Genomic DNA, 12,637 nt, shown 5'->3' with positions numbered 1-12,637 from the left:
GAAGCAATACTCCACGCTCTCCCTTCCAATGACAGCCAGGGCTCGAGGTCAACTCTGAGTTGCCACAGCCTCATTCTTGACCCCGGCTCCTGCCATTCCCCAACATCCCCATCTACATCCGCAGGGCTGACAGAAACAACATCAGCCCTATATTTCAGTAACACGCGGGCCAAATGATAAACATGTAAACGGGAGAGAAAAGGGGAAAGGCCAAAAGGGAGAGGCCTTTGTTTCAGTGCCGGTGTGTTTGTGTGTGTGTGTGTGTGTGGTGCTTCACAATGAAGGTGGCATGTTCCATTACCCGACCATGATTTAGCTCACTCTCAGGTAATAGTCATCGCTGGTGAGGTCAGCAGCAGGCCAGTGCTGGAGAGAAGGAGTGTAGGGAGGGTGAAAGAGAGAGGCAAATAACAGAATAAAAACAGGATTAAAAACCGAGGTGAGCAGCAAAACTGGAGGAAAAGAGCAAGACATAAAGACAGGAAGAAAAGGAAAGAGTCGGGCAGGCGTTACGAAGTACCGTAGCGTTGACGGACATTTTGGCATGTTGGCAGGAGCGGTGCGGTCTGGGGTGGGTGCATGTGTGTTTGGGGCGGGCGTTTGCTTTTGTGACAACGACAGGCCAGACTGGCTCAGCCGTCACTCCAGAAGCCTCAGTAGCACACAGCCACCTGTCCACTCCTATCAGCGCTGCCCGTGTCCCTCTGTCTGGCCTCCACAAGCAGGACGGAGCGTGACGAGTGGATGACAAAAAGGAAGGAGAGAAAGTGGGGGAACAGCAATGCTGCGACGGGATGGAAGAGAAAATAGCAAGAGCAAATCGCTTTCCTGTGTGATGGCGGAGTGAACGGAGCTGCGTGTGAATGTGCAGTGACAGGTCCGCCTCTCCTCACCAATGTGTGGGATGACTGTCCACTAATGTCCTTCACTGTCCTCCGTCTATCGCAATGTGATTGGTTAGTCACAGCCTTGTCACTCAGTGTTTCCATCACTTCACCATTTGGGTGTATTAGAAGGCCAACCCTGTGCCGGACATCCAATCAAATGCATCGCTCTCCTCGGTTCACTTTCGACTGAGATGATCTCATCGCTCCCATTGTATGCGGTGCACATGAATGATTCATATCCGGACAGCAGAGTCAACTCCAAACATGCTCATAATGTCCTGATGTATTTCATGCAGTGCAAAAATTATGTTTATTCTGTAAAATGTGAATAAATGCCTGATAATCTTTTACTTATGCGAGTACACCATAGAAAAGTATCTTGTTATAAATTACAAATACTTTCTCATCATAATACATACACAATAAAATACAAAATACTTGATTGAGAAAATGTATTTAAGTCATTTTTAATTTGAAAATACAAAAATGAATTATATGCAAACTAATATATAATCTGACTTTAATTGAATAAACAAGTGCTGTGCTAATTTCCCACATTATAGATCTGAAGTGGCCAATTAGGATATCTTGGAGGTGGGAGGCTGTTAATTCAGGGTTGCCTGCTGGGTGATTTTTGTCAGTCAAAGCAACTATTGGCTGAATGAAGAGCCAGTTTAAATACAACTAGGGGAATGAACAGTTCCTAAACTGAACAGGCCACAGTGATCAACTAATTATTTGAGCTGACAATAAGACTTTTTCAGAAGCGATAAACACAAGTGCAGTGGAGTCTGCTGAACAAGTGCAAAAGACACAGAACATTACAGCAAAGTATGATACAGTACAAAATAGTAGAAGAGAGAATTCTAGAAGTTTTTTCTATTTTTTTTTTTGTCTGAATGCATCTTCTTTGAGAATGAAATAACATACTAAATGAATTTTAAGAAATTTAAATACACATTTTTTAAATGCATTCTGTTGAGGACAGCTATGCATTTAGTTAATTGCCAAGTCTTTGGCCTAGAGGTTAGGAATCGGGCTTGTAGCCGGAGGGTTCAATCACCGGTTTGAATCCCAGGACTTACATGTCAAAGACTGAAGTGCCCTTGAGCAAAGCATTGTGTGTTCACTGGTGTGTAAAAAAGGTAAGTTTGAGTTTCCCCATTGTGGGACTAATAAGGGAATCTTAAATTTACTCGACCCTTTAATTTAAATCCATCCCAGGTGACCTTCCTAAAATGTTGTGAATGCTCCTGTGATTACACCTAAGTGTGTCTGTAAATCAGTGTCTCTAACCCCTTTTTTTTTAAAGAAAATTTGTGTGTGTTATGTATCTGAGTATACAGTTATTATTTCATTTAAATGCTATTTACACACACACATTTAGGATGTGTGTCTTGGAAGTGTGCATTTCTCACAGGAATGGCTAAAGGAAAGGCAGAGGGTGTTCTCCTCCCATCCGTGACAGATTTAGTCATAAATCTGTTGGATTAATACACGGCCTCCCAAGGACTCTTGTGGTGTGTGTTGTTGAAACACAGGAGTCACTTAAAGCCAGACTCCAGGCACTATTTGTCTTCGGCTCTCTTCCCCATCACTGTTATTGATGTCACAAACGCACACACACACACACACACACACACACACACACACACACACACACACACACACACACACACACACACACACACGCACACACACACACACAAAGGAGACAAGGCCAGTGAAAAACTGAGAGGGTAAATGAGAGGAAAATGAGAGAATTTTGTAAATGTCTTGTTTCTAAGGACCTATTAAAATGTGAGGATTTCTGTGAGATAAATTAGCTTTTTCAACAGACAAATATAACCTCCTTTGAAGAACAACTGTTGTAATTTACACCCATTATTTGATAAGTAAATTGTACTCATCAGCAGCCGTTGTGTCAATTTCAGAATGTGTTGCATTTGTTTATTCGTGGCACAAAGGCTTGCAAACATAATCAGTGCGCTTTTTCTTTCTTTTCCATCTTTTTCTTTATTGCTAGCTGTCTAATTGACCTCCTTGGGGAAAAGACTTTACTGTCACTCTCCATGGCTGTCTTCATCCTACAGGGAAATAAACGATCTGCATGCATCTTTTTTCCCGCTATTAAAGATGCCCCCTGAACAAATACACCTCTCTTTGTATGGAAATAGAGGTCCAAGCACTCAGTTTCTGGCCACAGTTTATTTCCACATCCAACTGGCTTCCCAGAAGGAGCCTGAATCTCTAGACATTAACGCAGCACACGGCACCGCTGGCAGATAAAGCTCTGATGAGTTCATTTCAACTGCTTTCCATCTTATTTCTGAAGACAAAGAGGAAAGTTTAATTTATCGCGTGTTTGACTGGAGGTGAGGGTGCAAGTTAATGCCTGTGCCCCCAGGAGGTCTCTTAAAAGGATAAGCCTGAAACAATGACTTAAATCCCCTGATGGAATCTGCCTCGTAAATTACCCTCCAAGTGCATCATACGAGCCAGATTGACTGAAACAGTCTGGGTCAGACGCAGGTATGACTGCAGAGGATTATGGCTTAGAGGTGCACACATCAACACAAATATGCAGCATATCGCAACATATATTTATAACATGCAATATGTATTTTCCTGTTGCTAGGGGTCTCTCAATCAACACAATAACAAAAGACAGAACAATCTGTCATTGCAGTCAGTTTCTCCTGGTTAAAATTCCTTCTGCATTCATTGTCCAGGAGGTTTTTTCCACAATTATCAACAGAGGATAAGAAATCAGCTGCTCAAAAACAAAAGGACCAGGTGATTAAAAACAGTAAAAATTCTCAGTTACTGGTTAAAAAATTGTTTCTCTCAGGAAGTTGGTGAAGGGGCAGGCCGCTATTGTTTATTTTATTATGATTTTTGAGTAGAAAATTATAAAGATTTTAAAGTTTATTATAAAAATTGTAGCTGAGAACTGGATAAAAGTCAGTTCACGACAGGACCTGTCAGACAATTATAACACTAAAGAATGCAAAAGGGCAACAGAAACCACAGGCCATTTCCTTGAACCAAAGTACAGATTTCTCTGAGTTTAAACATTGTTGGAAACATTTCGGACAATGTAAGTTTAATAATAAAAAATGTCTTTTTAACAGCGCTGTAACGTTCACATCCACCTTGTTTCTGAACAGTTGAATCATGTTGTCATATTTTGACGTTTGCAGTGTAATGACCAAAGTTAACAACCATTTTCCTGTTTGTCATTTTAACAGAAGTAAAGTGGTATTTCTGCATGAGTGTGCACCATTCCCTTCCAGTTTATAACAGTATACATCTTTCAGTGCAGGTATTCAAACAAATGCCAACACAGACTCACTTTCTGTAAAAGTGGTGTACAAGAAACAGACACATTTTGTAATAATGGCACACAGTCAATTAGCAGGACGTGATTTTAAGTGCTCCCTCTGTGTCACTCTCCCTGCTATCCCCCACCTGAGCTGATGCTAAAAAGTATACACTGTAGATTAGAGTCACACTCTCATAATCACAACTCATCTGTATGACAGACGTGAAGGCTTTCCATTACGGCTTGTGTCCACAGAGTACACTGTTCCATTTCTCTTAACGTGGTAATCCATAAAGTGACAAGTGCTGCTTTATAAAGTAGGGGACCAAATACTCTACTGAATGAACTCGTGCTGCCAGTTGGTTGAAGGCAGTATTTCTGACTGTCTGTATTTTTGATCGGAGTGATTGATGTGAGGCAGCATAGCTTCAGCTCGGTGTTGCTGATGTGTTTGAAGGCTCCCTTTGTCAGTGGATGGACAGTGTGGTAACATGAGTGGCATAATACTGACTCATCAGCCTGGTGATTGGATGACTTCAGCCCCGAGGCTCGCTGGGCGCTGCCTTAAGACAATTCATCAAGTATTTATACAAAGCAGGTAAAGATCAAGATTCCAACTGCCCTGTCCTCCACCGTCAGCCATCTCTCTGCTCTGCTTCGGTAGATGGTGTGCTGAACATTGCCCATATACCCATTAAGCTTTTGTGCACCATAAAATCCAAGCTATAATTCAGAACATGTGTGAAATTGCAGTCCTGACAGTGCCTGTCCCACTGAATCAGCGCTCAGATGAACGAGAGGTCTAGAGATGTCACCAACATAATAAACAGGGCTCCGGCCTATAGCCTCTTTTCTTTCTCAAGCCCGAGGCCCCAGGGCCGGGCCGGGCCTAGTCCCCCTCTAACACGCGCGACTCCTATTGATCCAGCAGGGATTGATGTCCTCCAGTGGCTGATTTAGCGCCCCCACTGGCTCCCATGCCTTTCCTAAAAGGTTGGGCTGCTGCTGTGTATAGGTTAGCAAGTCTTCCTACTTTTCTTCTTCTCCTCCCCCTCACTTTCAGTCTCCTGCCTCTCCAGGCTTTGTCATTTTGTGTGTTTTATGGCAGTGCATTTTTTTTTTTTACAGCACTGCCATAGTGAAGCAGCCACGATTTGTCTTAATGCAGAAGTTCTTCTCTGACTTTGGTAATAGATTGTATTTGTTACTTTCTCCAACAAATATCGCCTCTTTTACCTTTTTCCTATTCATTTTATTTTAAATTTACTCTCATTCAGCTATGGTCTTGTTTACTGTGCATGTTTCACACTTGCTTCCAAAATCTTGGCTCTTGACTTTAAATTTATCCTGAAGTATCCGTTAAGCAATTTCAATAAACCACATTTTGATAAATGCCTTTTTTTGTTAAATATTTAACATTATATTTATGAGTCACATAAGCATTTTTTTTGCAAATTTCAATTTTTGCAAATTTCAATTTTAAATACTAAATAATTTTGCCTGTGTTAATGCTCGTGGGACAAAATTTTGCAAGGTTATCAATTTTCTATCAACTTTTCAAATTTCAACCTTGGATCAATTGATAGGGCGATATTTCACTGTGAAAAAAAAAATGTTCCATGTAATACCCTTAGGAATTTTTTTGCACCATGAGAAAAAATATTCATATTTATTATTTTTATAGCACTTTTTAAGCAGTGAATAATTTTTTTTTTTTGCATCAAGGGTACTACATTAACATTTTCTGAAGGGGTGCACAGGGGTTGAATCAATTTTGGCATGTTTGGGAACCAGCACAACTTGAGTCTGGTGTTTTAGAGGGTTAATAAAACTGTGTGTATTCTGGTAGCCGTCTTCCAATCAGGGAACTAGTCTTGTAGCCTTTCTCTCACTTTTTTTTAATGAACCAACAGGCCTGTAAATCTATCAGGTGAGTGTTCTGGTTCTGCCCCCACAGGCCTCAGCTTACCTGGGTTTGTTACATTCAGCTTTGCAATGGTCGTTCTGGTTTGACCTCACTGTCTGAACACAGGACAACTCAGGCTTCAGTATTTGAGTTTGCGGAGAGAGTAAGAGGTTCAGGGGACAATGGGAGAGAGAAAGGTGAGGTAGAGCGATGATTCCTCCAGCCCATCGCTCTTGTCATGAGAGCAGTGTTGCAAAGAAGAGGGGAAGGGGAGGGGCAATGTTAATGTGCACTGTATCATTCATAACAGTAATACTGGCATCACTTGCTGCTAAATAGCATCATTTGTCAGGGAAAGGGCTCAGTGCCACAGTGTTACAGATAAGCACGAGAAGGATACTTATACTACACACACACACACACACACACACACACACTATACTTTTATACAATACTTGTGAGGAATGTTTGTGATTACAGAGATGCTCTTAATTACTCCTTTACCCTCAACACTCCACACGTTTGTTCTACTCCTAAATCTTCCTAAATAAAACAAGATGTTTAGAACCCCTCAAAGGACAAGTGTAACATTGATACTTCTGCTTATGGTAGACAAGCTTGCACCATGAGATTCTCCGCTTTTTCAAGGCAATTTAAATGGTGCCTTTACGACATTTGTAAATTTTGTATTGTGAAGTTGAAATTCACCCAAATAAAAAAATATTGTCGGACCAAAATCACAGACACACAAACAAAAGACAGCCATTGTTTGAATAGTGGAGACATGTTAAATGTTTAAATATTTTAAATAAAACATACGCACTCACATTATTTTATAATGTAATTGTCTTTCCTTGACACTAACCAGGAATCCCCACTGGGAGAGAGAGGTGAACCGCTCATATAAGTTCTGTCATGCACAGCGGTCTAATGGAAGTTAATGAGGCAGAGTGTACTACTACAAAGTTAGGCAGGTTACTGAGGATAAAGTGGGTAAACTCTTAGTATACACTGTAAAAAAAGATAAACAATAGCTACTCAATAAAATTGAGGCAACTGATTGCACGCAATATTATTTATTAAATCTAACTACGTTACAAGTTGAGTTAATAACTAAAATTCTCTTGATTTAGAATTACTTACACATAAAAATTATATTTAATGTGATCAAAATAAGTAGATTCTATCTCAAACAGTTTTATATTAAAGTTACTTAAACAACTGCCTCAAAATCAAGGACGCATTTATATTTAATACATTTTTATCAAATCTATTAAGTAAAATGAAATGACTACAGAATAATTTATTACAGTGTACTCTACTTCCACCACACCACTGGTCATGCAATCAACATTGACTGTCTTCCATCGCATTGAGTGTAGCATAAGGCAGAAGATACAGAACCCCACTGGCCCATAAAAACATTTATAAAAAATCATTTCTACCATCTGCAGTCGCTATACTAAATAGTGGCCGGTAACACTGTACCCCACGTCCTTCTTTTTATTGATGTTGTGTTTTTACTGAAGTGTTGTTGTTTTATCTCACTTCATGTAATTGTTGTGTGTTTTGCATGAATTTTTATAGCCGTGTCGAAAGACAAATTTCTGCTCTGTTGAACAGACAATAAAGATATATTCTATTCTATTCTATTCTATTCTAATCTGCATAGAAAGCTGTTTAAATGACAAATGCCCAGCTGTATATGTATTTTGAACTGTATGTACAGTGATCAACACTCCCAGTCTGTCTGTGAGCTTCTCCTCCCTCACTACGGTGGCAGACAGCAGCTGTCCGTCAGCAGTGGACTTTGGGCTGGCTAAACTGCCATCACCAGGCTGACTGACAGCAGAAATTTACTGAACACAAATAGTTTTTTATTGTCGTCTCCATGGGAAGAAAGCAAAAGCGTTTATGTATTTAATTTATTTTCTTGCCCAACATAGCAAGTGAGGGGGATCTGCCTGTGGTGAAACATTGATCAATCAATGGAGATTCAGTTAATAAATTCAAAACACACATACAGCGGGATATTTGTGCATCAGTGAGACGCGTGTCTCACAGACTTGGTGTATATTGAAGAACATTTAATGAATTGGAAGCCTGTCTGTTGCAGGAGATGTGGGAGTGACAGACGTCAAAACCACAAAAGTCCTCCATGCTGGTAATTCACTGTCACTGTACTGGGATGTAAGTCCTCCTAGTCCCTCCCATTCAGCAGCTCCCTGAGAATTGGATCGTCGGTCGATAATATGAAAATAGAAAAGATGTCTCATCCCTATGCACCAGCTCTCCATACTAGAATCTATGCCATATGCTTAATGAGTTGTTCTTAGTTTGCCTCTTTTTTTCTAGAGCAGAAGTTAATCTTGCACAAAACTGTGGCTCTCATACATAGTCTTAGTTTCAAATGATTTTGTTATCATTCATTTGTTATCCTTCGCTCGAGTGTACGTCTACCCACATGGAGCAGACAATTCCTCCACAGCTGAGAGGGCCGGAAGGAGGAGGAAAAAGCCCCGTTATTATTGATGACTGTGAGGTAAAATGCTCAATTTGCACCGTCTTCAACCAAATTATAACTCATATTGAAAGCAGCAGAATTTGCATAAATCTCATTAGACGCAATGAGAGGAGTTCATAAATCGTTATATTAATTAGTCATTTTTGCCACCCTTTCATGCTAAAATGGGGTGTATTAATAAAACGAGAGGGGTGTGTGATTGTGAGGCCTAATTGGTCGTTGTGTTAAGCATTTTGGTGCGCAAGTGACAGGCTTGATTTAGTTTGGCTTCACCTCTATTGTCTGATGGAGTACCTGTAGGGAGGGAGAGGGCTTGACGGAGTGTGTGTGTGTGTGTGTGTGTGTGTGTGTGATCTGTGGATTTACTCTCCCATTCAACTCATAATCACTACTCTCTTATTTCTATTAAGGGTGAAAGGTGGAGACTAACCCAGCATGCATTGCTTGAGGTCAGGATCACAGGACAATATTGAAAATTAAAAGAACAAGAACCAGAGAGATGTTGGTGTTGTGGCAATGAAGTCTGCATGACTGTTCAGCACCATGGACAGCACCTAATCCCTACTGGCTGTCCCTGTTTCCTCTGTTCAGCAAATCAATGAATAATATAAAGCTAACTGTAAGAAGTTCTGGTTCTTTCTGATTCACTAACAAAGGGTCAATGGGATAATCTACTTGAAAATGTGTCTATATTTGAGAAAATATATGGTAACACTTTACAATAACCAACTAAGTAAAGTTTATAGATGGTTTATAGACCAATTATTAACCATTTTTAAAAAGTGCTATACATATTTAATCTTTAAATGTTTTCAACCAATTTCTTAAAGGTGTATGAATCATTTAAAAATCATTAACATACTTAATATGGTGTTAAAAATGTTAAAATGAGTGCAACTAAAACTATTAATAAACTATTAATTATAATTTAATTGTTTGTTGATGGTAAAGTAACTATAAACTTACATTAATATACCATCTATTTGCCATTTATAAATGATGAAGTTAGTTAAACATTAATAAATGATGTATTTACCATTCAAAATGGTCTATATATGGTTTATAAATGATGATTAAACATTAATAAACTATCTGTTTACCATTTATAAATGATGGTTATTGTAAAGTGTTACCAAATATATTCCTTTTTTTTAAATTGGGCAGTTCTGTAAGTGCCTTTTTTATAGTTCAAGAAGCGATATTTTAAGCATAAAACACACTACTAACATACACAAACTAGTCTGTTAATATCCTTCACTGAATCTAATGTTATCACTTGCCACCCATTTCCATTTACAGCTGGACAACTTTTCTTTCTCTTGTTAGTAATTAAAAATCAAATAAACTGAATAAAATGGGCTCTTTTTACCTGAAACACAAAAAATTCTCACACATTGTGCAGAACTTTGTTGTGTGTTAATGTTTGTGTTACTCAAAAGAGAAATACATATTCATGACCTCTGGGGTCCTTTGTGTGTGACTGATCTCAGCATCCCCTCCCCTTCTGCCTGTTACGGTGCCCTGTCCAAGCAGTTTTGCCCTGTGCAGTAATGAGCCTTGTCCTTCGGGGTTGACAGGGGGTCTCAATGCTGTCCCCCCCTGATCTCAGCCTTGCCCTTCTTGACTCATCCTTCCAGTATGGTGGGTTAGCCGCCCTGATTGCGCTCCACCTCTGGTTTCGATTAGCCAGCCTGTCTGAGCTCTAGTGTCTGTGACAAATGAAGCCTGTGAATCACTGCAGCTCCAATTAAAAACCCTTTGCTCCTCTACCCTTGATGCTGTGTGTGTGTGTGTGTGTGTGTGTGTGTGTGTGTGTGTGTGTCTGTGTGTGTGTGTGTGTGTGTGTGTGTGTGTGTGAGAGTGAGAGTTGTTATGCCATTTTTATCATTAACATGAAAATGCAGCTCGCTGTACCCACATGACTTTAGTTGTTTTGAAGCAGCAAGATCATCAATCTTTGCCCCGATCCTGTAGGTCAAGTTGTTTTCTTCCTTTTATGTGCATGGAGAGCAGCAACATGCTGGCACAAACAATCTAACAGTTACATTCAGACGGTTAACAGTAATGTTTTATTCAATACAAACGCATCAGCGTAAGAAATGCAGTGGATTGTTTGTTTTTATATGTGTGACATCCTTTTATGTGGCTCTGTAGCAATGGGAAATCAGTGGAAACTCCTGAATTTGAACTGGAGTGTTTTTGTAATTTATTGCTCTTCAGATTAGTAAATACAGGTGCATCTCAATAAATTAGAATATCATAGAAAAGTTTATTTATGTCAGTGATTCAATTCAAAAAGTGGAAATAACACATTATATAGATCCATTATCAATCAATCAATCAATATCCTTTATTTAACCAGGTAAAATTCATTGAGATTAAAATCTCTTTTTCAAGAATGACCTGGTACACACAGAATGAAACATTTCATGTCGTAATTTATGATTATGGCTTACATTTAATCAAGACCTAAAGACCTCAAAAGAATTGTAATATTACAAAAGACCAATTTAAAAAAGTATGTTTAATATGGAAATGTTGGCCTCTGAAAAGTATGTCCATCTATATGCACTCAATACTTGGTTGGGGCTGTTTGACTTGAACTACTGGAAATGGACTTTTCCATGATATTCTAATGTATTGACATGCACCTATACAAGATCACATAACTAAATAAAATGTTGTTAGTCATTCTGAACATTGACTCTGTGTCCTGCAGGTTCATCAGTGGCCACGCTGAAGGCAACTGACCCTGAGGGGGAACCTCTCATGTACGGGGTTTCAGGAGAAGAGGCCATGAGGTATTTTTCTGTAAACAAAGACAGCGGTGTGGTCTGGCTTCGACAGCAGCTCGACCGTGAGGTACGAACACCAAACACACATGCTTACACACTACCCAACAAAATGCATTATAGACAAGACACTCAGGGCAATTTTGAAAATAGGAGATGGAATGCAAATTATCAAATGATGAAAGAGCAGTGGAAAGTGTGTTACTCTTCAGCAGGAAGGGAGGAAAAAGGAAATTTTTTGAGTTCAGAGTGATATGTCTTTTTCTGCTTTTTCTGCACTGCTCTTTGGCACTCCATGTCCATGTAAAGTTTATGCTGATGTCCATCTCTGTCTCCACCAGACCAAGTCAGAGATGCAGGTCGAATTCTACGTGAGTGACATTCAAGAGGTAAGAGACAGATTTGCAGAGTGATCACAGTTATGACACCTCCCGTCACACGCTGACACCTGGCCAAATGTCACATAGAGACCTTCTCGCTCAATCCGTCTCCCTTTCAGCCTCTTGCTTTCATTCATACTCTTATTTCTCTCTTTCTCACATGTAATCATTCTGACACCTGTCTCACTCAACGCAGTTTAGTTTCTGAAACACACTGACGTCCAACCTACTCTCCCCCGCGGGTAATCTATCACACTCCTGTCCTGTTTTTCTTTCACACTGAATGTTGGCTTGGTTTGGCTCAAACACATATTTTAGTGACTACAGTTCTCTGATAAGTAACTTATGGAGGAGGCAGTGGAACAGTTTCACCAAGGTGTTTTCTCCCTCAGGTGGTCAAAGACACAGTAAACATCCAGATTGGAGACGTGAATGATAATGCGCCAGTCTTCCATGGACAGCCCTACACCGTCCACATCCCAGAGGTAAGGCTGACTGAAAGTTATTTAACCTATAAACTTAAAGGTATCCAAGGCAGTACAATATTGTGAATTATGGATTGTGATGCACATCCTTCTGTAGAATTAAATTGTTTGTATGGAAGCCCTGAGAGGCAAGTGAGGGGAAGAAGTTTTGGCACATTCATTTTTCCTCCAAGACCATTTTTCTCAGTGTTTGTTGTTACAATACTCATCTCAGCCACAAAAGGCTGAAGTGCAACAATAATCTATATAGAACAAAATCCCTTTCTTTACTTTATAATTTATCATGCACTCTAAACACAAGGTACATATACTCCAGTATACCAGTGGGTTGGCTAGTT

General features: G+C 39.7%; 1 protein-coding gene across 1 annotated transcript in view; it reads left to right on the top strand.

Annotated features, from left to right (window-relative positions):
* The window catches only part of cdh23 (cadherin-related 23), a 196,156-nt gene that overhangs the window by 41,888 nt on the left and 141,631 nt on the right, over window positions 1-12,637 (top strand). Inside the window, exons 5-7 of the mRNA XM_059359157.1 lie at window positions 11,362-11,504; window positions 11,776-11,823; window positions 12,207-12,299. Of these exons, the coding sequence (XP_059215140.1) occupies window positions 11,362-11,504; window positions 11,776-11,823; window positions 12,207-12,299 (284 nt within the window). The remainder of the gene's footprint in view (window positions 1-11,361; window positions 11,505-11,775; window positions 11,824-12,206; window positions 12,300-12,637) is intronic.

Source organism: Centropristis striata, chromosome 20 (assembly GCF_030273125.1).
Source record: "Centropristis striata isolate RG_2023a ecotype Rhode Island chromosome 20, C.striata_1.0, whole genome shotgun sequence".
In the NCBI taxonomy this organism is placed as follows: domain Eukaryota; kingdom Metazoa; phylum Chordata; class Actinopteri; order Perciformes; family Serranidae; genus Centropristis; species Centropristis striata.
This window is presented reverse-complemented; position numbering and strand designations above follow the sequence as displayed.